Source organism: Melopsittacus undulatus, chromosome 8 (genome assembly GCF_012275295.1).
Source record: "Melopsittacus undulatus isolate bMelUnd1 chromosome 8, bMelUnd1.mat.Z, whole genome shotgun sequence".
In the NCBI taxonomy this organism is placed as follows: domain Eukaryota; kingdom Metazoa; phylum Chordata; class Aves; order Psittaciformes; family Psittaculidae; genus Melopsittacus; species Melopsittacus undulatus.
This window is the reverse complement of record NC_047534.1, coordinates 46,523,916-46,549,867: the sequence shown is the minus strand read 5'-3', so window position 1 is coordinate 46,549,867 and position 25,952 is coordinate 46,523,916. Positions and strand designations below refer to the sequence as shown.

Sequence of the window (25,952 nt, the reverse complement as noted above, 5' to 3'; positions counted from 1 at the left end):
AGAATGTGTTCCAAACAAAGAAAAAAATATCTCTGGCAGTCTCTAGTCCAGCAAAATACTGAAGACCAGGCTCAAATTTAGGCACAAAGATGGTCCCAGTAGTGTCCCTGGTTCTACCTGTGCTAAAATAATCCAGTGCTTCAGTGCATGCTGGATGAGGCTCAAGTTATAAAGATGAAAGCAAAGCTGCGTGAGGTCCCATCTAGTCTGCACTACTGCCAAAGCAGAAGTCACCCTCAGGAAATAAGGCCCTGGTGAAAAGGGCTGGGAAATGTGATTTTCTACAACCCTGAAAAAATACAGCACTGTGAGCCATGTTGGTTGCTAGCATTTGTAAAGCGGGGCCAGAGCTGGGCAGTGCTCAAAGAAGGAAAGCCTGAGCATGTAGTACCTTCCCCTTGGCTTTAGGGAAAGCTCCAGTGATTTCTGATGTGCTCACCCTATAACCCTAGCTGTGATTAAGTGCAATGAGGGAGCCTTGAACAAGGTGTCCAGGTCCTGGTCCCTTGCCAAGGTCTTATCTCATCCCATTGGAGCCTGTCTGCATCCAACAGGTGCCTGGGCAAATTCTAATGGGCCAAAATCAGCACACTTTGAATTAGCAGTGACAAAGGCAGGCTCCTCTCAGCCCTCTGGGAGCCAGTATCAGATGGTTTGAAAATAACGTAATCAGTTGGCTTCATTGTGGGGTAGTGGAGAACCCATCAAAAACTGCTCTATTCCCACTCCATATATGTGTTCCCAAACAAAACACCAATCAGTCCCATTCAGAAAGAAGAGGTAGTTAGATTACTCTGGAGTATGCAAGGTTGTATGTGTATTTCTGTCAGGGCTGGATATGTTTGAAGAACAAGAGAGAAAGAGAGGGAGGGAGAGAGATTGTCTCTTGATAGTGCAAAACAAGAGAAACTGGCTTACAAGCAGTCACCCAGTGGAGTATTTAAAGAAGATGAAGGACTGCTCTGTTTTGCTTGGGGAGCTTTGAGTTTGCTTCCCAGTGAGAGTTTGTAATAGCAAATTTTATTAAATAAGTAAACTGTCAGAAATTGTCCCACCCTTAGTTTTCACAAACATTTGGATTTGACATGAGTATTAATTTTTCACGGTTTAGTATTGGGATCAAAGTCATAAATTCCATAGCTTTACAGAGGCAATGCTGTCTGCCCGGCTTCCTGGTTTGCATACTCAGAAGGCAAATACTGCAGGCTTCTTTGTAACTCTAACAAGCCCTGGTGACTCTGGCGAGAGAAGAAGTTCCCTGCTCTATCTGTGTCAAACTGCCATTGGAATCCAGACTCACTCCTGAGGGAGGACAGAGCTAGCGCTTTTCCCATCAGCACAGGCAGTTCTCCCTCCCTCTGGCAGTCAGCAATGACTGCCCCTACTCTAGCCATCTTTCCAGCTGACTTACAGGCTAGAAGCTGATATGTCTAAGCCAAATGCAAATGGCACCATGGACCGGGCTGGCTGGCATGACTGCAGTGCAGTCGTCAAAACCCAGGCACTGGTAGCTAGCTTGCAAAGCAGTCTCACAGCACTTACCTAGCACTTTTCCTCATGCACCATCTGCCTACCACAGGATAGCAGAGTCCTACACCCCCCCCCCCTCCAAAAGCACATGGGCCTTTTCTCCTAAGTATTTGCTATTTACTTCCACATAGAGGTCAGGACAGACAGCACTGACTTCTTTGGAACCCATTCTGAACTAAACCCAGGGGTGCTGGGATCCTCAGAGCTGACACAGCTCCATGGTGCAGTCCCAGCTGCAGGAGCAGCTGGAGTGCAGTGTGATGGCTGAAGCACTATCCACCATGGTAAGCGGCAGGCTGTAGGGCTGTATCCCACTGTCCTGGGGAGTGTTTGCTAGGCAGGAATTCACCTCCCCAAGAGAAGTGCCTGGGGAGCTAGTTAAGCTGGCTCAGTAGATCTTTATGCTCTTATTCTGATTTTCAAGTATTTAACACCTGGTTTTCAAAGAGTCATGAAGCAGAAAATCAGGATGAGAGCATGTAGCTGATGTCAGAGATGAGTCTGCCCTTGTTGTCTGCGTTTCAGGTGTCGGTACCACCAGAAAGACATCTGAAACACTGGCTCAATCCTTACCTCTCTCTTACATGTGAGGATTTCCTTCCAGCTTAGCCTCACCAACCAGACATCACTCACTGCTTTTCCTTCTCCCCACAGGATAGTTGGTGGGGACCAAACCGGCCCACGGCTCCTGCGCTCCCCTTCTCCAGGGCAGCGAGTTCTCTCCCCACCATCTCCACTCAGCCCCCCAGCACACATACTCAGCCCTGACCCAGCAGGAGCCCCAGCCATCACACAGCCCTCGCAACCACGGAGGTCACAGAGACACCCAGAGAGCTTCACCTCCCCACCAGACAGCGAGGCTTACTATGGGGAGACAGACAGCGATGCAGACAACGTAGCCCAGGAGAAACACCGCCGAGCTCGCAAGAAGAGCCCACGCTCCCCACCCGATAGCACCACCAGCAAGCCAGATGCACCTCAGGATGAGGTGTCCCTGTCCGAACAGAGTGGCTATGAGAGCATGCCGGAGTCTGTTCCGCTGCGGGGAGCTGAGGTCGCCAGCTCCAGCGGGGTGGCCAAGAGGGAGATTACCTGCTCGCCTGGCAGCCTCACAGACACTCCATTTTCAGAGAGTGAGGGACAGTTGCAGCCACCATCAACAGAAGGACGTGAGCCTTCTCCAGAGGCAATGCTCCTGCCCCATGCCACCAAGGCTATCCAAGCAGAACGCCATCTCATCCCCATGGTGGGGCCAGTGGAGCACCCAGTTGATGAAGACCTAACCACCACATACATGGAGAAAGCCAAGCAGGCCAGTAAGTCCTCTGCATCCTGCCACTCACCCATGCCCTCTTCCTACATTGGATCTCCTTCCAGACACCTCATTGCTGCAAATGTCAAGTGGGTTAGCTTCTCTAGCTCAGGAAGAAGCAGACCCAAATCAAACCTCCAGGGTGTGGGTCCTCCTATCACAGCTTTGACACTGGTTTTTATCTCAACCAAGGTGTCCCAAGGAACAGATGAGAGCAGGTCTGGGATCTGGGAATCATAGAATCATAGAATAGTTAGGATTGGAAAGGACCTCAAGATCATCTAGTTCCAACCCCCCTGCCATGGGCAGGGACACCTCACACTAAACCGTATCACCCAAGGCTTCATCCAACCTGGTCTTGAACACTGCCAGGGATGGAGCATTCACAGCATCCCTGGGCAACCCATTCCAGTACCTCACCACCGTAACAGTAAAGAATTTCTTCCTTATATCCAATCTAAACCTCTGCTGTTTAAGTTTGAACCCGTTACCCCTTGTCCTATCACTACAGTCCCTAATGAATAGTCCCTCCCCAGCATCCCTGTAGGCCCCCTTCAGATACTGGAAGGCTGCTATGAGGTCTCCACACAGCCTTCTCTTCTTCATGCTGAACAGCCCCAACTTTCTCAGCCTGTCTTCATATGGCAGGTGCTCCAGCTCCCTGATCATCCTTGTGGCCTTCCTCTGGACTTGTTCCAACAGTTCCATGTCCTTTTTATGTTGAGGACACCAGAACTGCACACAATACTCCAGGTGAGGTCTCACAAGAGCAGAGTAGAGGGGCAGGATCACCTCCTTTGACCTGCTGGTCATGCTCCTGTTGATGCAGCCCAGAATACAGTTGGCTTTCTGGGCTGTAAGCACACACTGAAGCTGGCTCATGTTCATTTTCTCATCGACCAACACCCCCAAGTCCTTCTCTGCAGGGCTGCTCTGAATCTCTTCTCTGCCCAACCTGTAGCTGTGCCTGCGATTGCTCCAACCCAGGTGTAGGACCTTGCACTTGTCATGGTTAAACTTCATGAGGTTGGCATCAGCCTACCTCACCACTGTGTCAAGGTCCCTCTGGATGGCATTCCTTCCCTCCAGCGTATCAACCGAACCACATAGCTTGGTATCATTGGCAAACTAATGACACGGTTTAGTGGTGAACTTGGCAGTCCTGGGATAACAGTTGGACTTGATGATCTTAAAAGGCCTTTTCCAACCTAGATAGTTCTATGATTCTACGATTCTAGTCAAGACCTTTCCAGGTGGAATAAAGTACTGAAAAATGAAGTGTAGTACATGGGTGATGCACCTGAAGTGGCCTTGTATATTTTCTGGTTTCTGCTATACATGGAGTATTTCAAACCCAAACATGAAGGCAGAACAAGATGTTACCTGATTTCACAGTTATGATCTATCCAATAACATTAAAACCAGGGTAATCAAAACTTTTTTCATATGAGTACCTCAGTGTGCAGTATGATTGACTAATTTACACTTCTCTGTGCCTAGAAATAAAGCAGGTTTTAAAAAAGTGACTTAGCTAGGGGACAGAGTGGGGAATGGTGACACAGAAAAGTTACTAGACTGAATCAGAAATACAGCACACAAATTCTAACTTCTGATTCTCTGCTTCAGATGTTAGATATTTTTCTCCAGGCCAGATAATATTGCAAAGCAATTGTTAAACCTTTCGTTTCTTTTCTCCTTGGGCTAAACTTTCCTTTATCTATTCTGCCTAAGGGATCCTACAAAGGTAATCCAGATTGCTTCCTAGACAGTGCCTGGCAGGCAGGGCACTGTCTTATTGCTCTGCTCATATGTTGGCAGACTTGATTGAGTCTCTTATGTCTGGCCCCACTAGGCAGTACAATATCTTGATGCCTTGTACTATTTCTTCCTAGTCTTTAGTGTTCACTTTCCTTAGAACAGCAAAGAAAGTAGCAATTTAAACCTCTCTAAGGATGAAGCTATTTTTTCCCCCTTTGAATAATGTACAAGCACGAGGTGAATGTTGAGAAAGGCATGTTCAGCTGCTCACTGCCACCTGATAGCCCTAGCAGTGGATAAGCAATTGCTTCACATCAAGACTTATTTCCATAGACAGCGTCAGTACAGAAGGCTCCCGGGAAAACCATGTATTTAATGCAGAGCATTTCTGATGGCAAAATAATATCCCATGGCAGAAGGTGATGCAACTCTAATGCCAGCTGGATGTAGGGTTCCCAGAAGCACTACAGACTGAGGTAATATCTTATTCTCCTATTACTCCTCCACTGCTTACCCCCCTTCTGGTTTATGTTTGGCCATGGGTGTCCTTATGTAAGGGTTACTCTGTCATGGTTGGCAACTCACATGGCCAGCTTGGCCTTTTCTTGGGTTGAGAATCTTTGCAGTAAATATGAAGGCAAAACTCTATATCCTGATCATGCTGGAGCACAGCAGCCATTAAAACAAAAGTAATGATCAACAGCCAGTAACTCTGTGGAGGAAGGAAGTGGCATGAAGGGTCTTCATTATGTGGTGAACAGAGTTAAGAATCACCTATACCTGGAATAACCACAAGAGGATGTGGGATTGCTGAGCTGCACTGGCTCATGGGGAGGCTGCGGCCAAAGACACTGTCAGAATGGGAGGCACATGGTACAGCATCTCTGTCTGGGAGTATGTAGCCTTGGCAAGGATGTTTGGGCTTGAATTGGTTCAGCTCCTATAGCTGTTCCATGCTCCCACAGAGCCAGCAGAATCTAAAGCTCTGTTTCTCTACCTTTCCTTATCAATACTCACAGCACAGTAGCCTACTTTGGAATGCAGAGACTCATGGGTTTCGCCAAACAGGAGAGCAGGATCACACTTATGTTTTTAAAATCTGAGTTAACTATGGTAGGTGACTTGGATGATCAGTTGCGGTAGCCTGCCACTCAGTATATATGCGGCAGACATTTAAGGACCATTCTGACTACCTAATCAGATGTCTGCTTTTTGGAGTACTGCCTATCTATATATATTCCCAGTGCACCTGCTCAGCACACCCTCCTTGCCTGGCCACAGCCTTTTGCATTATGACTTCCACCATGGCATCATGAGAATGTGAAAAGCTCCTTTTTGGTTTCGTGGGACTGTTACCCAGATGGTTCCTAACCTTTTATTTCTGGAACGTATTCCTTTCTCATGCCAGCTCTGATGTCTTCTCCAGTTTTGGGTGTGTTTCTCTTGTCCTTTGTATTCATTCTTCCTAACTTTTCACTATCATTTAAGCTACAGAGACTTCTGTCCCTTTCCCACTTGTACCTTCACCTCAGGCAAACAGAGCTGCACATACAGTATTTCTAGATGAGGATCTAGAAACATCAAATTTCTAGAAGAACAATTGAAATCCCTGTACAAGAACAGACATGTAACAGTTCTTTTGCTGTACACTGAGAGTAGCAACTGATATTCTTCACAGCTCTATTGCCCTGCAAGGATCTCAGCAAGACTGCTATTGTTAGTCAGCTCTCAGGTTTTCTTAAACTTAAGAGCTGTAGCTCTGCCTTTTATTTCCTGTGTCTAGAGCTTTTGCAGGCCTTTGTCCTCACTGCATGCTTTCCAGAGCTCCCAGCCTTCTAGGTCATAGCCAAGTTAATTCAGCCCCTTTGTTTTTGATGTTATTAGGAAATATGGCTGAGTGGATACTCTCCTCAGAGAGGCAACAGCCCTTGCAGTGAGGCTTGGGCCTGCCTCTGTCCAAATTCCCTGCCCTATTTGCACACTGCCTCATTTATTCCATCCCATGGGATAAGCACATACATCTTCCCAGCCCACCACAGGACACATGACGTGGACATGCCTGCTCGAAAACCACTCAAAGCATTGCTGATGCAGACTACAGGGGCAGTGTGGGAAGCCACACATCACCCAAATGTGGGGAACTTGGCCTACAAATAATGGGACTTCAGTCCTTATTGCTGCCCAGTGGCTACTGTGTACCCTGGTGTTTTGCTTAGTGGGGCAAGAGAACAGCCATCAAAGAGGACTCTTCGCTGTACTTTAAATGAACTACAGCAGAGCATACGAACTTGTGAATAGCCAATATTTTGCTTAATCTGAAGAAATGAAAATACAAATTTGTTTCCTTCCCACTAAACCAGTAGCTTCCTGTCTTTAAATAGGTGATTATGCAAAAACTGGGAATCTTTGGGGCCTCAATTCATCATCACTATAAGGGCCAGCCCACATCCCTTCCTGAGATGATTTCTGTGCTGCTTAGACAGTGCAGAAGGAAAGGAAGAGGTAACAAGATAGAAAATGCAGACAAAAGGTTAGCAAAAAGCAGGAGCTTGTGGCAGGGAGACTCAGACTATACACTGTCACAAGTACTTGCTAGTGAGGTTTTCTGGCTGTCTGTATTTCCTGCAGTGTCTTCCTCTGCTCCCCCCACCTTCAGAGGCTTGTGGTCCATCTGTAGCCAGGGCTGCTTCTCATCAGCCATCTGTGCTCTCTAAGGTGCACTGTATTTTCACCCCCATCTTAAATCATCTCCCAGGAACAATGGGCTCAGCCTTTCTCACAACTGGAAATACCAATTGCTAGCAGAAGGCAGACATACCAGGATAGCGGTCTACTCCTAACTTGCTAATCATACTGTAGGAATTTGTGTCAGTGCAAGAAGTGCTTCAAAATATCTCAATTTAAACTTATCCACTGGAGTATTTTTAGTTCCTAGCACTCAAGAGCATCTCCATGTATGGTAGGGGAAGGGAGGGAAAAATGGGTGGGGAAATTTCCTCCTCTGCTTTATATGGACCTGGTTGCCTCTGAAGAGTCATCAAAGTTACCACATTCCGTATCAGAAAAGGAAATCCTTCTTGTTTAAAGCGGATGTGCAGCAGCATCACTTGACGAGATAGGATGCTTATAAATAAGTGGCCTATTCATTGGAGGGTCATAGAGATTACCTCTTCTAAGAGTGACTGCAGTCACATTTCTCTGCAGGGAGGGTGAGTGCAGCAAGCCATCTATCAGCCTATTATGACTAGGACAGGCCACATGAGCTGTTAACAAGATGAAGTACCTGAATGGCAACCTGAACTTGCTACCCCCATTTTCAGCTTGGTTTTCCAGTTTGACACTTGTGACTAATGATCAGTTACGTGGTTGTTAGGCTACCTTACTGGTTTTGCCATTCACTGCATTCTAGAAGCCTAAAAGTTTAGGGTTGTATCAACTGTTTCCATCCTACCTGCTTTAAAGTAGTATAGATAAGCATTCTGCTCTGACCAGAAGATTAATTCCTGAACTATTTATCTTACAGGAAGTCTCTTCCTAGCAGTATGAAGCAATGCTGAATAACCCATGGCCCTTACTAAGGGTGAGCAGCCACTAGGAAATCACGAACAATAGCTTCATGGTTGAACCATAGTTGGAGAGTCTGATCTCACTTCAGCATGCATTAAACTGGAAATTGCCTCCATTTACAAAATCAATTTACTTACATGGATGTATGCAGTCCAGTTGTATGCCTTTGTTTAAGAATATCCCACTTAATAACTAGCATTCAGTTCTGAATTGTCTGCAGCTTGGAAGGTGTTTATTAAAGGAGACCACAGTGAGATAAGCACTCTACAACTAGAGCCCTTTTCCTTCAGTTTTATGCTTGAGCGTGGCTTTTGAGCTTATGACTTTGGTTTATAAACTTCTTCTATTGCAAGCACAGAGGTGGTATTTTCAGGAAGATGGGCAGAAGTCAGAGATTATAAAATTGTGTTGTCTGTCTTGGCTAGTGTGGATTAATTTTTCCTTCTTTCTTGAGCCATCTCAGAAACGGTCACAAATAATTGGCCATATTCCTCAGGTATTCTTACTGAATACTTCTAGCATAATTTCACTGGCCATCACTCTTGTTCAGCATTTCAATTTAGATGCTGTGGGTTCTGGCATTGGAACAAAGGCTGATAGAAATCTGCTCTGCATCACCTTTGTACCTCACTCCTATCCTGCTGCCCCAGATCCTGACAGACACATGATTTTAACTGAATGTGTGTTAGGTCAAGATAAGTCTAGCCACATATAGTATTCTCTGGGAGGGGAAAGATTTTTAGTATTTGAAGATATTTGGAGGAAAGCTGTATGTGATCCCTGAAATTAAAAGGTGTATACTCTCATTTGTCCTAGTATTTCTACTATATAAGATACCATTTTGATCATCTTTTCTAAACTGTCAGTTACTCAGATATTACTTCTCTGTACTACTGTCAGGGCAGGGACTCTGACTCTGGGTCGCGGTTCATCAGACATGGTCAGAGATCATTTACCATCCTGCTGCTGCTGAAACAGTGTCAGCGGTTCTCTTCCAAGCTCATGCTTCCATGGTCCTTGCAGAGCCCCAGCTAGTGATTTTTCAGACCCATTAAGTTAATGTAGCCTGTCCTTGCACATGCATTTCTGGAGCAACTTAGGATGTGTAAGGCTGATGGCGAATAAAAAATGTTTGCTGAAACAATGTAAGCTGTAATTTTACCAGTAATTGAGATCTAACTATTCTATGATTCTGTCTCAAGGTGACTAGAATAATAATCACACTGAAACAACTATATATATAACACCATAGACTCTATTACTCTAAGGTAGTTTCTAAGTTCCAGGATTTTGAGAGCTGACTTGAAGGAAATCATAATGCAAAGAAGCAATGGAAATCCCTCTTCCTGTCCGATGTTTTTTCCATCAGTTTTGAAAGTGATATGGGATGTGCTGACAAGGTTGGGACAAGTCTGCTCAGAGACAATACTGAAATGAGACAAAGTGATAGTGATGGGGGAGGGAGAGGCATAAAAGGGTGAGGCAGAAAAGGACTTTGACAAAGGGTAATTAAACAGCAGAGTCATTGCTCAAGCAAAAGTGAAAGAAAATTATGGCTAGGAAGGAGAAAACTGTCAACCTGACAAATAATCGTTCTTCAGTTTCACTAAAATCCATCGTAGGAAGGGAGATCAGTTTGTTGTGAAATCTGCAAAGCTTAACTGTCATCACTGTGTCTACCACTTATGTTACTAAGAATCTAGCCCTTCGCATAAAAGAAATAGGAGCAGGAACAGGGGCAAGTAGATTCAGTGTATCTTGTTGAACTGACTATAATGAAAGGACAAGGCTGAATCATATTCTTTGTAGAGCAGAAACATAAGGAATGAGTGAAAATTGTATCAGAGTGGTCCTCAGTCCTTGATAAATGCCCTGGAATAACGGGAAGTGCCTCAAGTGAAGAGAACAAGAATAGCCCTTCTTGTAGACACAGGCTGTGTGGATAAGGAAAAAAAATATTTAGCTTCTCTTAGGTGATCAAAGTAGTTCTTCTGAGGACACTTTGTGGAAAACAAAGTTATCAGTAAAAACAAGATGGACTGATAAAAGCTAGAAAAAGAGATAGTCTTTGACCTGTTCAGTAAGATAAGACTTCGTGGCTAAAGAAATAAGGTAGACACAGTATATGCTGGCTTCTGTAAGATATCTGATATGGTTCCATGTGATTTTTCCAATGAGAGAAATAGGGATGTGATAGGACTACTGTAAGGTGACTGCACAATTGGCTAAGAATAGAACAGAAAACATAACTATTAATGGCTCATGATGTCAGATTAGCTAACTGGCTAAGTTGGTAGTAGTGTTTCACTGGGCTTCTGAATCTAACAAGACTACCTCTATATTTTCACCCATGGACCTTTAAACACCAACATATGTCAATCAAATGTCCTCTCCACCTCAATATTATATGACTGGTGAGGAGACAGATGATTAAAAATCCCAACCCTCCTCTCTTCTGTCAGTGGATCTCTGGCTGCATCTAGACAGAACAGGCAGCATATGCTGTGGGGCACCCAATAGCCCTGAAACTGCTACTGTTCAGAGCCGGGACCTGGCTGGGACACCTTGCAGCTTTCCTCTGGTCTTTCTTCCCACAGAAACCCAGGTGTGTGTGGAATACGGGGGAGGGAGGTGGGTTACCTGTACTGAGGAGCTCAAAAGTGTTCCAAGGTACACCACAGTTGTCTTCCTGTTTGCTTTTCGACTGCAAATTCCTGCTAGTGAAGGTTTTAAAATGCTTTTTTCTCCTCTTGATTATGTTGTACCTAGCAAGCAGTAACAGAAAATAGCAATGGTAATACCATTTTTAATTGATGGCCTGAGGATTCAGTGGAGATTACTGTGTATTAATCAATCAGCAGATGACATAAGGCATGGAAGGTGTACAGTTGTCTTGTGAAAGGCTGGATTTTAAAATGTAGTAGGAGCTTGACTGGCTGCAGAAAAGGACTAAAATCAACAGGATAACAAGAATATATGACAAATGCTACAGGATTAATCAAGTCCACAGACCCAGATGGTGAGCATATGCTTGTCTGTATTACTAGAGAGGAATTGCTGGAAATACTGAAGGACAAGAGATGAATCAGTGGTATCCTACTGTCAGACATCAAGCAATTTTGTGAGCAGCAGAATTAACAGATCCTGGTGTCCTTTTAGTTTATGTCTTGTATTTGATATCTCATTCTCTGATGTCAGAAAAATGCAAATCTTCTGATGTCTCTCACATTCAAAATGAGAACTCATATTTGTTCCATTGTGTGTGTTCTTCAGTTTTTGGTGCCCAATTAAGACTGCACTCAGGCTTCCTGCTTCCTATGACAGGGTCTATCTCTTCTATCCAGCTACCTATTTTTTAGGAAATCGGGCTAAAACTGCAAAAGCCAGATTCACTAGTGCGTTCAGCAGGGGCTGTCCTGGCAAAAGAAAGCTCTCCTTTGGCAGTCGTGTTGCAGAATATGTACGGAATATCCCGGGCCTGAGGGTGAGTGTCAGCACAGGAAAGCTGGCCACGTGAGCGACCTTCTGCACTGAGGAGACATTTTCATCCAGCTCAGGAAGAAAAGCAAACTCCAACTCCACTACGGGAGATCTCTTCAAGTGCGTAGATACTGTGATTGAAGTGTGCAAATATCCAAGAATGAGAAGCAAGTTTTCTATCCCAAGAGTTTTACTACTTCTAATATATACTCCTCTGCTTTACTGTTTGCAATTCAAACATTGGTCAATACTTGAAAGGTTAAAGCTTTCGACAGAGAAATACTTAGAAGGCCAATATAACCTATCCAAATCTTACTTTGAAAAGACTCCAGATATGAAAAGCATGAGATGTCTATAGCCTCTAATGACTTACTGAGATATTTGCAACGTTAGCCATGGAAAAATGACCTTGTTACCATAAATACCTGGAAGAATAAAATTGTTCTAGTTGATCCCCTGTGAAAAAAAAAATAGCAGACAAGTAGTATTTCATCACAGAGGAACGGGCTATTTTTCTTTGAAATTAGCAGTGTTCTTATTTTCTATGGTAAAGGCTTTTCTAGAATTTGGTCTTTGGTAATAAAAGTTACCATTGTTTGTTTCCGAGTGCACACAAGCAGTATCTGACACCATGTAAGCCTGCTTATTCGGAAGTTGTCCTGAGCATACATTAAAATGCCTTCTTTTAATAGGGCCTGATTTTAAAAAGTTTTTTACTTCTTACACTTATTTTTTCTGTAATCAGTAATTTAATTAGTTTCTCTTCAGTGAAATTTAATTAAGATCATAGAGAAATCTTTGTAGGCTTTGCTTAATAGAATATTTTCCTTTTTGTAGATTATTCCCACAGAATTTAGTGGAGATAAGAAGTGCTTTAAAACTTTACAAAATGTTTTCTATAGAAATTATCCACCAAGCCAGCAGAATTTGGGAGTTTTATAACCTTTCCTGAATGTTTTTAATAGAGGATCTTTTTTCTGTACTGCAAAGCTGTATATTCATTTCATTGTATATATCAGATTCTACAGGGTTTTCCCAGAGAGAAATTTCTATGTGTAAATATTCATCACAAGAAGAGACTGAAAAACTTCCATTGCTCTACCTGTAAGAGCCTTTATATGAGGCATGCCAGATCTCTCATAGCAACATTGCCTGTGGAAGCTGTCTTCTTGGCATGCAGCAATGGCTAGTGGATTTCAGGAGGTGTGGTCAGACCTTTGTTTTTCTAGACAAACTGGAGATGATCTGGGCTACAGAGCTGCTAAGCTGGGACTGCTGGGAAGGGGAATCACAGGGCACTGTCCCTTGGTCACAGCTCTGAGATTCTCACACGGGATCTATTGCTTATGTACAGAAAGAGGGAGTAACATGAAACCTAGGCAACGTGTGAGGAGATGTTGAGCGGGTCACAACTATGGAGATTTGTAGACTTCAAGCACTCTTTGTTCCCTTCCTCCCCACCCACCCCAGTCCTCACTATCAGCATCTCATCTTTCAACACCTCTCAGACTCCAGCACTGGAGCTCTGAATGGTGCTGCCAAAACTCCACTCATTGGCCTCCAAATGCTCCATCACTCTCTCTGGGCACAACCACACTCTTGAGTGGTGTATCAGCCTCTGCCATTTTAATTCTACTAAACTACCTCACTGCAGGCATCAAGGATACTAATGCTACTATGTTAGAAGTTCCTTAGTCCTGGTGTACAGCACTAATCTGTATCATGGACTAGATCTCAGACATGGAAGGAAATTAATATACACAAGAAAAGAAAGCTTGTTGTCTCTTTTCTTCATTATGTTTACCTGGACCTGGGTGCTCTCTGGGGGTTTCAGACAAGGAGAGTTGCTTTCCTCCTGGGAGGGTTCTCTGCCTGTCCATGTTGGACATGTGTGCTGTGTTAGTCTCATCTCTTTGAAAGGTTCTTTAGCACAGAAATGCTGACATTGAGGCATTGAAAAAACTAACCTGAGACTTGCACCTTTCTAACCTGAAGCTTGCAGCACAGAAGCAGTGAGAGTACACAGTATATTTTCTTATTTTGTAATTAAAAAGAGGAGTTTCTCTCACAGGGAGCAGAGGATGAGGGAAAAAAGGAGAGTATTTAAGTGCCAGGTGACAATGTCCATCACACTGCTCAGTGATGAAGCTAAGAAGACAAAAATAAACTAAGTGACCTCATGGCTTTCAGCAGCAATGCCTACGAGACAAAAGAGAGGCTTTAAAAGGCTTGTGGAGCTGATAGCAAAGGGCTTGGACACCTCAGAGTTTTGGTTCTGCTCCAGCAGGGACCTGCTTTGCTTCTCTCTCACTGCCTCTCTTTTTATGGGGAGCTGTGAATTTAATGGGCTTTGTGACATGCCCAGCTCTCCAGGTCTGGACTCTGCCTTCTCAAGCTTGGATCAGCCTTATGCAGGTACAGATGTCTCCTCTATTTTCTGTTGTTTTTTCTTGTATTTATTCTCTTTTATTTTCTTACTTCCTTTCTTCCACTTTTCCTTTCATTTTTCTTTTCCTATCCTTCTCCTATTTGCCTATTCTGATCTCACTCTTGCTCTTCACCTTCAGCAAGCCATCTCAGGAGGATTTCTCTTTCATTTTATTCTTGAACTGTTGTGGGAAATTGTAGCTTTAATAGCACGATCATTTTTTCTGTTGGAAGCATTGGTGTAGTTAGTCATGTGCTTTAGCCTTTGATGAGGAGGAAAGCAGGAAGAAGAGAAGAGGGAGGTGAGTAGCAGGTCCCATCAGGAGTTACTTGCCAGCTGATTCAGAGCACAGGGCAGTTCAGAGCACTTCCTAGGGAAGTTGTACAGGGATGCTAATGCTGAGCCAGTACCAAGAGCTGTTGAAGGCATAGCCAAAGCTTTCTACTGTTCTGTTTTCTCTGACAGTATTTGCTAGCCCAGACTCTAGACTTGAGTGGTTTCATGCTACTCTGCTATCAGAAGGGGCTATGCAGACACTCATTTTGTATGGTGTTAGTCTCCGATGCCAGAAATCCTCCTGTGAGTCACCCGGCGTCCAGAGTGACTAAGTGACTTAGTTGACTATGATTCTGTAGTACTGCTCTTCCTCCTTGCAAGTTTAGAAGCAAAATACGAGCCAAGTGAGGTGCAGTCATAAGGATGTCATCAGGGTTTCTTTCTTGTAGCAAGAAAGAAATCTCTCTTAGTTCTCCATTGTGAGCAGCCCCCACAGACGCATGCAGATTCATAAGTGGAGTAGACAGATCTTCAGGGACTGTAGTTTCAGTCATGGAGAGGAGGTGTTCGAGGGCAAGTCTACAACTGCCCTGAAAAGCGCTGAGTTTCCATAAAGCCCTGGACAGTACTTCACTCTTGGTTCAGCGTTCTGTAAGGAGGGTTTTGCAGAGAACCTTCACTATGCGAGTTCAAAGCAAGACATATTTTCAGCATTGATTATGCTGCTTCCAGTTTTCTGGGTGCAAAGGAGAGGAATGGACTATGCAAATATAAGGTGATCTCAAACTTCAGAAGGCCCCTTGTTGAAATCCCAAAGCAGCAGCGTGTGCTACAGGGTGGCTGCAGACCTTGAGAAGAGCCTTTCCATGTATTTATCTTAAGGTTCCTGGAAGGATGACTGCTCTGAAAATGAACACCTTATTTTCAGCATGGGATGAGAGAGGGAAGCTTTTTTCTGCTGTGGTTGCACTGGTGAAGCATGAAATGAAGACACCTGCCACAGTTGTGCAGCCTAGCCAAGTTCTGGGGGACATCTGCAGCCCTCAGGAAAACTAGTATCCTTCTTCACTAAGCTCCCTGTCCCCCACCTCAGGTAACTTTGTCACATTAGCAAGTCCACACTGAATGAATACTCTGTGAATGGTCAGAAGTGAGATCCTGAGAGAACTGAGCAGCTTCCATCCTCTCTTGAGCTAACACTATCCCCCCGCACTACCTGCAGCTTCTCTGCTTTCCTCTCCACTTCAGCAGGGCATAATTTTGTACCTCTTTTGTGAGAACGTCAGAGATGGACAAGATGCTACACAGGTTTTTTTGACAAATTATTAGATCTAAGCAGTGGATGGATGTTTCATCTGGACTATCATGTTGGTAAAGAGGCACTAGGAGTAAGGAAAAGGATGAAATGAAAGAAATCAGAAATTAGTCTATGGTTTAGGTATGTGGGGTTTTTCTGTGCAAGGTTAGTGCTGATTTCTGTCATTTGAACCCTGATTTAAGGCATGTCTGTAATTTCCTTGGGGCAGACAAGTTTGGTTTCACTACTGAATCTTGTTCACCCCATTTTCCCTGTACACAAAGCAGAGAACATAGTATTCCCCCCAGGGCTTTACTGACTGCTGGGCTGGCAGAGCAGGTGATATAAATGATTATCCCACACTTTCATGGCAGTATTCCAACAGGTATTGGCTTTTCCAAGAAAGCTTCTCTAAGTGAATTACTTCTAGCCTGGCTAATCAGTTGTGGGGTCCGGGATTCTGGCTTAGCAGCAAATGCTCTTCTTCCTTGCTGGGCATGGGGCACAGGCAAGGAATGATAGCCAAGGGTGAAAACAAGTTTCCTACTATTGCAGGGCTGTTGCAGAGGGCAGTGAACAACCCTACACACAATGCTGCTGCAAGGTACTCTCACTCTGTAACTGGCACTGAAGGGCCTAGGGCAGGAGCAGCCTGTCTTTGCCTGCAGGGCACCTCTCCTGTTGCACACATGTGTGGGTGCTAGCAGTAGCAGCTGCTGCTTCCCAGACTCTCAGGACCAGAGAGACTACTTACTCCTGGGAATACTCCATATGGTAGGAGTAAAGTCTACGAAAAGCAGGGCTCTGCTTTCAGGGTGATAAGTAAATGGTAAAAATTCCCAGGAGTAAGGGCACTCAACTGTAAAAATACTGTGGGATGCAGCCTGGGACAACTGGCCACATGCTGCCGAAAGGAAATCCCAGGTTTGACCAGGAAACAGTGATAGGCTGCCGGGGGGGCGAAGGGAGGAGTTCCCTCCCCACACCTGCATGGACTCCTACTGTCTTTGCAGGGAAAGAGAAAACTGTGAAGGTAGGAAAGAAAAAAGGGCGGGGGTAACAGTGTGTTTCCTCCTATGTGCACTAGAATAGCCATATCACTGTTCATGCAGCCTTCTGCTGAGCTCTGAGCTTTCCTCTTTTCTTTTGTTTTGCAGAGCTCCACCGCCACGAGAGCATCCAAGAGAAGAACGTGAAAGAAGCCAAAACCAAGTGCAAAACCATTGCATCCCTGCTGACAGATGCACCCAACCCCCACTCCAAGGGGGTGTTAATGTTCAAGAAGCGCAGGCAGAGGGCTAAGAAATACACATTGGTAAGCTTTGGGAGCGTTGACGAAGACCGCTCCTACGAGGAGGAGGACGGAGTTTTTCCCACAAGTGAGTCTGAATTTGATGAGGAAGGTTTTTCTGATGCCCGAAGCCTAACTAATCACTCAGACTGGGACAGTACTTACTTGGACATTGAAAAGTCCAAGTCTGACTCTGAACAGAAGGAAGAGAAGCAAAAAGGTTTGAGTGAGGCCTCAGGTAAAGGAGCACGACTATTTGAGCAGCAGAGGGAACGGGCTGGGAAGTACACAGTTGAGAAAGTCCCTGCACAGATCAGCCCCCAGCTTACCCCTGCTGCCCAGCCACAGCAGGGCACAGTGAACGGAAATATGCCTGTACCACAGAAGACAGACAGCATGCCCATCAGCATCCACCTGGAAGATGTGCAAATGCCCAGCAAGCAGCCAGCCACCCTCCCAACCCAGATCCTGGCTCCCCCTAGCCCCACTTTCTTCCCACCTCCCCCAAGCACCCCTGACCCCTTCTCTGCAAGCTCAAGCATGTTCAACAGGTCTGCACGGCCCTTTACTCCTGGCTTTTCTGGCCAACGGCCTGCAACATCCTCTGTCATCTTCAGGCCATCTGCACCCAAAAAACCCAGTGAAAGTCCAGGTGGGCAAAGCACAGTGGTTCCCCCCTTCTCACCTCTGTCTCCAGGAGCACCCGCCAATGCATCAGTGCCAGCACAGCGTGGTCCGATCAGTTCCTCCACATCTCTGTATATTCCTGCACCAGGAAGGCCAACACCAGCAATGGAGTCACAGCCGAGGTCTGGAGGAAGTGCTCCAGAAACTAAGCCTTCTACCAACACTGCCCGGACATCCACCACCTCTATCTTTCTGTCAACTCCCTCAAAGCCAGTAGGGGACATGGCCTCTACAGCATCCCAGCAACGAGTCCCTGGAACAGCCTCTTCTTCTTTGTATATTAGTCCAGCACCATCACAGCACACCATAAGCAGTTCCCCCACACCAAATCAGCCTTCTCCTGCCATCTCACCCGCAACACCACGACCTCCTTCTGAGCCCTTAACCTCCAGAGAGCAGAGGATTTCCGTGCCAGCTCCCCGCACAGGCATCCTGCAGGAGGCTCGCCGGCGTGGCAACAGAAAACCCATGTTCAGTAAGATTGAGGAGAAGAAGAAGAATTCACCCAACCCTGAACTCCTGTCTCTGGTGCAGAACCTGGATGAGAAGCTGAAAAGCGACCACCCTGGAGCAGGCTTCGAGTCTGGGCCTGAGGAGGACTTCCTCAGCCTGGGTGCTGAGGCATGCAACTTCATGCAGTCCTCTGGCCGCAAATTCAAGACCCCACCTCCAGTGGCTCCTAAGCCTCAGCAGCAAGATGCTGGGTTGGTAAATGGGGCCCAGGACATGCCTCAGCTTAAAGGCAAGGGTGCAGAGCTCTTTGCCAAACGCCAGAGCCGCATGGACAAATATGTGGTAGAGACAACACCAAAGCCAGAGTCCAAGCCCAGAACCCCCTCTCCTTCCCCTTCACTGCCCTCATCCTGGAAATATTCACCCAACATCCGGGCTCCACCTCCAATAGCTTACAACCCAATGCATTCCCCTTTCTATCCCCTGGCAGCCAGCAAATCTCAGGCTAGCAAAGTAGAGAGCAAAGTGAAAAAGGCACCTGGCCAGAAATCAGGGATCAAGGTCATTGATTTAATGCGCCACCAGCCCTATCAATTAAAGTCAGCCATGTTCTGCTTTGGGGATCCCCCAGGCCCCAGCACTCAGGAGTCTCCTGGTCAGCCAGCCCCACAGGCTAGCTCATCCTTCACAGCAGCCAAGCAGATACCTGTGAAAACAGCCAAGACCCAGGAGATCCGTCGCTTCTCCACCCCAGCTCCCATGCCAGCCTCAAGCAGCATGGCACCCACTGTGCTTATGCCTCGCTCAGCCACCACTTTGGATGAGCCAGTGTGGAGAACAGAAATGGCCTCTTCTGCTCCCACTACACCAGCACCTTTCCAGGTAGAGCTTAGCCAGTCCCCTAAGCCATACCAGAGCTCCCCAGAACCTGGTATGGTGGCCCAGGGGCCTTCCCCAAACCCAGCCTCGGCCTCTCGGTTTCAGGTGGCCAGGCCCAAATTCTCAGCAGCGAGAACAGGGATGCAGGCCAATGTGTGGAGGCCAAGCTTTGGCCACCACTGAGGCGGGCACCCCTCCTGTCCCATTCGTGGCCGCACAGAGATAGTGCTCGTTTTGTCTTTCGTGTCAGCAAAGTGCATTGGGATGAGTGACACAAAATGAAGAAAAGAGAAAAAAAATAATTGTTCCACTTCTGCAGCACCCTCTCCCCCAGCCTCTCCTTGGTCTCAGGTGGGCAGCTTCATGGCAAGGCTTACTGGCTGTGGCTACAGCAGGAGGAAGAATATGGAGAGAGGGCACATATGGGGTACACAGAGACTGGGAACTTGCATAAAGCAGCAAAACCCACCTCTGGAGGGGGTGAATAGCAAGGGTTGTGAATGTATAGGCAGTAGTTGTTTTGCTTTCCCCAGGGTGTTGGAGTCACTCCTGAATGGAGGGAGACTGGGGGGCAAGAGCTTTCCAGGAAGAAGGGGCCAGGGGTGGATTACAGTATATAGGTCCTAGCTTCCCCACTGGACTTCATTTCTCTGACCCAGTCTCTGTACACATGTACCTGTGCATGCACACACACATGCACACAGCAGTACTTGGCAAGGAGTGAAAGTAGCAGTGGGACATTGCCTTGGACTCTTCTCCCAGACTCCCATCCGGAGGGGTATGGGAAAGGAGGCGAGGGAGCAGAGTGAGCGGCAGTTTGTGCACATGCACACATGGGCAGCGTGCCCTGCGCAGGAGAGTGGCCACGTGTGCCTGGTCCTCCAGTCACCAGGGCTGGGGTAAAAGGCAGTCATCCTGGCTGGTGCTAAACATGGCTATCAGGTCTGAGAGCAGTTTGCCAAAGAGGGGCGTTGAACAGACTTAGGGGGGCTGTCATGAGCCGGAGGAACTGCAGAAGGAAGTATCAGACTTTGAGGACACACAGAGTCAAAGCTAAGCTCAGGCAATGGCTAGTTGGGTGCAAAGAAGGCCCTGCAGCATTAGTCTCTCTGGAACAGGATATGGATGCTGTAAGTACAAAGGAGGACCGTGTGGGAGAAAATACAGTTAGCTTTAAAAGAAGGCAGGATTGAATATGCATTTGCACATCATTTTGGGGATTTTTTTAGTTTAGGACAGAAGTGTGGTGAGATTGGAAATGGGTCACAACATAAAACTTGCTGAAAACTCTGTAATTAGCTAGAAAATGGAGCCCATTTACAGACGCTCTCAGAATGCAAGTGAAAGAAAGAAATAGAAAGTTACAAGTAGAATTTCATACTAAATTATTTAAGTATCCTTGGGGCCTATCTGGAAAGAACTTAAGTGCTCTGAGATTCCAGAGGGAATATGCATTCACACACACGTACAAAGCTCAGTTTGCTGGCAATGCTGGGAAAACAGGTCTGGTTATTCCTTGAATGGCCCAGGCTAGCCTCAGACTTAATCCCTATGTTAAAGGCATACAGGGAGAAAGCCTTTCTTTTCCCAAAGAAGAACTCAGGATATTAGTAGGGACTGTGCATGTGTGTGTGCATGTCATCTATGCTCTTGTTTACACACACCCTGTCATTTGCTTTCCACCTGTGCTCATCTTTTGCAACAGCCACTTTTACAGTGTGATCCCACAAGTACACTAAGAAATCATTAATCCTGAAGCGCTGGCTCCCAAATACAGCAGATGTCCCAGCTGCAGGGATGGCACTTGCCAGCTCTTCCTGGTTAGGGATTGGCCAGCCTTTTGCTAGGCCATCAGAATTAATACAGAGGCAGGATGAGGGATTCATAGCCTTGCTTGAGCCATGTCTCCATGTCATTAGACTTGCTCCTATCCTTCTAGCAGAAGCCGTTCTCTGACTGGACTCAGCACAAACTTTGGATGTACAAAACTGTAGGTTCAGGGGACAAAAAAAGCCAAGTCTGTAAACAGTGCAGCTCATGTGGATTCACACAAAGTCCAAACCAACCTTCCTTCATGCAGCTGGAGCTCATGGTGTGTTCTTTCTGTGAAAGCTGGGGGCTCTACTTTTTCTTGGAGGGTCTGAAGTGTTTCTCTGGGAGCACCTGGAGATTTCACACATGTCCCATGAAGAAAAAGAGGGCTGGAGAACCCAGCTAGCAGCTCTTGTCCCAGACAAGCCTGGAAGAGAGAGAATTAGAGGAAAGGAAAAGTAATGCATAATCCTGCTTTTGAATCCTTCACACTGTGGCTGGGCTTGTTCTGCAGGCCTGTGTTTGCAGTGCAAGTTCCTGGGTGCCGTGAAATATAGGACGAGCATGCTGGGGAGGGAGGAGGACAGCACTTATTGGCTCTCCTCATGGGAGAGGATGGAGAGAAAACCTTTGGGAATGCCTTGAGTTAATGAACAAGGGGGTGCCTTATCCAGAAGAAGTGCTGCACCTGGTTGTATGACATAGGAACAGCCAACATGACTGCTGATGGTATGTGTTCCTGGAAAGCAAGTCACCACAGAGTTAGTTCAGATCACCAGGAGCTGCTTAGCTCTGGTGAAAGTGAGCAGCCATGCTACAAAATCTAACTTGGACAATTGCTTTCTCACTCATCCTGTGCTGCATTGCATAGCCAGCATTTAGAGAAAAAAAAATCCTGTGTGCTGTAGCAAGCTGAATCTCTGTGATTCTTCACAAACGTGTAAAGAGGGGGTCTTCTGTTTTCTAGAAAAGCTGTGGGAAGGAAAAGCTTCATCTCTAGTCTCCTCATGGGGTGTTGTCTCTAACTGGCTAGTAGTTTTAGACACTAGCCTTAGACAGACAAGCTAGCACAGGTTGAAAGCATTAATGAACTCAGGGGTGGATAGGGGTTGTGTGGACCACAGAAAGGGTGCTCAAGATGTTTCTGCAGTGAAGAAATAACCTCTGAAAGTCTGAATCTTACTCCAGTTTCCCTTTTCCTCAGGCCCCTAAAAGTTACTGCTCTCAGAGCCTGAGTGGCTCAGGAAAGTCATTTTGCCACTGGAAAAAAAAGAGAGGTCTGGCCTTATCATGTAAGAAGATTGCACGGGGTTAGTAGTTCAGTGGTCCCACTCCAGGTTTCTAGGAGACACTGATGCAAGCTAAGGAGTGATGGCCAAACACTGTTGAATGTTAGATGCCAGGACCTAAGTGAGTGGAATAACAGCATTTGGCCCATCATTTATGATAATGTAATGGGCAGTAGAGATGAAAAATGTTAGGTCTGTTTGGAGAATGAATAATAAACATCAGAGCAAGGAAAAGAACAAGGAGACTGGGGATCCTGCATTTCATGTCTAACATGCTTGGTTTAAAGCTATGTTTAGAAGCAAAGCCAAAGTAGTTTGGTGGATCTCAGCCCCTCCTGATCTTTACTGAATCCTGTGCTGACACAAGAGCTGATCTGCAGAAGCAGAGGGTGTTGCAGATGAGGCCTACAGTGCTTGTGGCATATCCCAAATAAGGTCTGTGGCTGCAAGTAGCATGAGATGAGAAATGATACTGAGATGCATCTGCTAAGCTATAAGGAAGAAACCTGCACTACTGCTGACTTCAAGCAGCAATGCTAGTGGATGCTTATGAGAATACTGTGGCTAGCCTGTAAGAAAAGTCACAGGTAAAGTTACAAGGAATATTTTTGAACCATATAAGCTTGTCTTGAGCATCTCCAAATTTCTAATTCCTCAGTTGTTGAACAAAAGTGGTGTTAAAAAAGGAAAGACTTAGCTCTGAATGCAGGCATCAACCTAACAGTTGCAGAACAAATAAAGCACATGAGCACAACTCTAAGGCTTTCCAATGTGTGTGCACATCTATATTTGTAAATATAGATATGTATATACACACATGTGTTCACTCTGCATATGTCCTGGCCTAAACACAATGTGCTTTGCAGGAAAGCACACATCTGCAGAACTTCATAATCCTACCAAATTCCTTTCACAGTTGCACGGCCCTTTTGCACAGGCTGCTATTTTCATAGCTGTGTACTATTAATCCTATTGTAACAATTACTTGGACTATGTGGGCATGAAAACCAGTTTTCCTGGCCAACCTGTGATCACAAGGCTAATTTTTGTGAACTTATGCTCAGATATGACTTGAATGGTTTCTAAAATACACAGTATGCAGATAGTTACAGGTGTTCTGTCAGACCACTGCCATGTCCCTCCAGAAAGCAGGTTTCTCTTACTAAATTCAAACCAGAGCTTTCTTTCTTCTGTCCTATGATGGAAACAAAGAAAAATGTCATTTCTTATGCACTTTTTCTTTAATGATATCAGAAATTACTTTCTAAATAGTGCAAACACCCATAGTCATTTCTTCTTGGATTCAATAGATCATTCTGTAATATATTTCTTAACATTTTAGTACCCTCAAAGTAAACTCTGGTTTTCCTACTGAAATGTTGAATTATATTTTAAAAGATGAAAACATTTAAACCAGGATTAAAATTGCCAAACCTCCATTTCAATGGGGAATGTTAGCTCACAAGAACATCACCTTGACATTTACAGCCGCTCAACAGCTACTGTAAAGATCATCTTCAAAAAGAATCACACTGAAGTATTGCTAATACAATTTTCACCCATTTCCAAGTTCATTCTAGAGTAGAGACTTCTTCAACCACTGGTAAAGAGGATGGAAGAATCAAAGTTGTGGATTATTTTTACATATTACTATTACCAAGATAAATCTTACTGGTGTTAAAAATACAGATTTACCTATCAAAAATTGTATATAATAAATTGTTTAAAAATATCTCTTCATAGATATTGCTAAAACTAGCAAGATGTGCTCCAAAATCCTGGCATAACGCTTCTGCTTCATCCCATGTTCTTCTCATCAGAACTTCTTCATTGTGAAATATCTGCAATAAAATAAACACTGTCATAAATGCTGTTGATTCTGGAGAGCAGTTGTTTCAGAAACCCATAAAAATCAAATATTATTATTCGCAGGTTTTCCTACACCAAAGCCATATGAATTCCATTCTGATTCTTAGGACTTTCATTCACTTTCAAAAGCAGAGATGGATGGCAACAATTAATTTTTGTTTGCTGGCTGAAAGCAATAAGGCCTTACCAAAAATGTTTTAGGAACAGACTATCCCTAAGCTGATATGTAGCATCAAGAAAATCCAAAGGAAGTTTGTCACACACCTTGTAGCAGCTGAGCAGATGAGCTTCCGACTCCCATCCAAAATAGCAGGAACTCAAATGCTTTTGAAAAGTAAGTTCAGGTTCTTCATAAGAGTTGATTTTCTGCTTGCACAATGACATTGCTTTGAAGTTCTCACAGCTTTTCACCTCCCAGTAACCAATGGGCTGCTGCCCTCGTAGAGCCACACATCCTCCAGAATGGCCTAGAGATGGGAATAAGTGTTGAGCCTCAGAATAAAACATTTGAATTTTGTGAATTTTCGGTGAAGGAACTGTTTTATTGACATTGGGTTCTGGATAAATCCTCGATGAACTTATGAAAGTAGCAAATGGTTTCATCAGCAACCAGTTGATAAGATTGTCTTGGCTGACAAGTTTGTAAATGAACCATGACAAGTTCCACTCACAAAACATAAGCCACTGGTGACAGGGGAAAGAGCCCACTGCCCACTGCCCTCGCCTCCCCCCCGCCATTTCTTTTACTATTGGCTGTTACTCACGTGGTTGGTGCTTGTTCCAGTTTGTGTAGCTCACAGAGTGATTCCTTCCCACTGTACTCAGCCAAAAGTACTCTCCTGTGTTGTTAAGGTCTTGCAAGCCTGTCCAAAAATAAGTGCGCTCAGATTTTGCTATGCTCTGGATCATGCTGTTGATAAAAGCTTGCTCAATCCTTAATAAAGCAATCAAGACAAAAAGTTTGTTAGAATCATAGAATCATAGCATAGTTAGGGTTGGAAAGGACCTTAAGATCATCTAGTTCCAACCCCCCTGCCATGGACAGGGACATCCCACACTAAACCATATCACCCAAGTCTTCATCCAACTGGTCTTGAACACTGCCAGGGATGGAGCATTCACAACCTCCCTGGGCAACCCATTCCAGTGCTTCACCACCCTCACAGTAAAGAATTTCTTCCTTATATCCAATCTAAACCTCTGCTGTTTAAGTTTGAACCTGTTACCCGTTGTCCTATCACTACAGTCCCTAATGAAGAGCCTCTCACCAGCATCCCTGTAAAAGTGGATCAATTGGTATTTCAGTGAACAGCTCTCATGAAATGATATAAATTATGTGAGAAAAGAAAAAATACAAGAGGTACTTAATTTTCTTTATAGAATGCTGTGGACACTTTAGGCACAAGTCTGCAGCATAGATCACTATTTTTCCTGACATTTTTCCCAGCATTTAGGCACATAAACAGTAGATTAAGATACTATAAGCTCACTGCTTGAACTAAAAGACGTAAAGAAATAATATATTAATTATCCTTGTCTGAAGGAGAAAAGATGGCAGAGTCTGAAAAAGCTACAGAAGAAAGAAAAGAAAAAGATTGCACAGAAGAAAATCACAAAGCCAACAGAGAAAACACAAGCATCTGGACATCTGCAGAGAAAGCCTTTGCTGGAGCTTGAATACAAGTAAATAGGAGCAAAGCAAGGGAGGACAGACCTCAGCTGCTTTCAAAAATTTAATTGCTCCCCCCAGTTACTAAGAACTTATATAAAATGCATCCATAGAAACATTCATAAAACATTAATTAAGTTAGATCAAAATATACAAAATATCAAATCTATTTTAATTTTTCAGTATAGTATTCAAGTACACTAATAACTCAATGTTTCATTAAGGACTTGCTCTGTCTGGTTATCAGCAGTTCCTATACATAAGAAAGAAATCCAGTGATTAAGTGGTTAAACACTGGAATACATTCAAAACTTCCAATTTGTCTGTAACAAACAGAAAAACCTGTTTGAATTCC

The 25,952-nt window shown here is 44.9% G+C and overlaps 1 protein-coding gene across 1 annotated transcript in view; it reads left to right on the top strand.

Moving 5' to 3' along the window:
* Positions 1-19,240, top strand: part of SYNPO2L (synaptopodin 2 like) — a 35,615-nt gene extending 16,375 nt beyond the window's left edge. The window contains exons 3-4 of the mRNA XM_005152659.2: positions 2,185-2,846; positions 16,806-19,240. Coding sequence (XP_005152716.2) covers positions 2,185-2,846; positions 16,806-19,141 — 2,998 coding nt within the window. The 3' untranslated portion in view covers positions 19,142-19,240. The remainder of the gene's footprint in view (positions 1-2,184; positions 2,847-16,805) is intronic.
* The last annotated feature ends 6,712 nt before the right edge of the window (positions 19,241-25,952 follow it).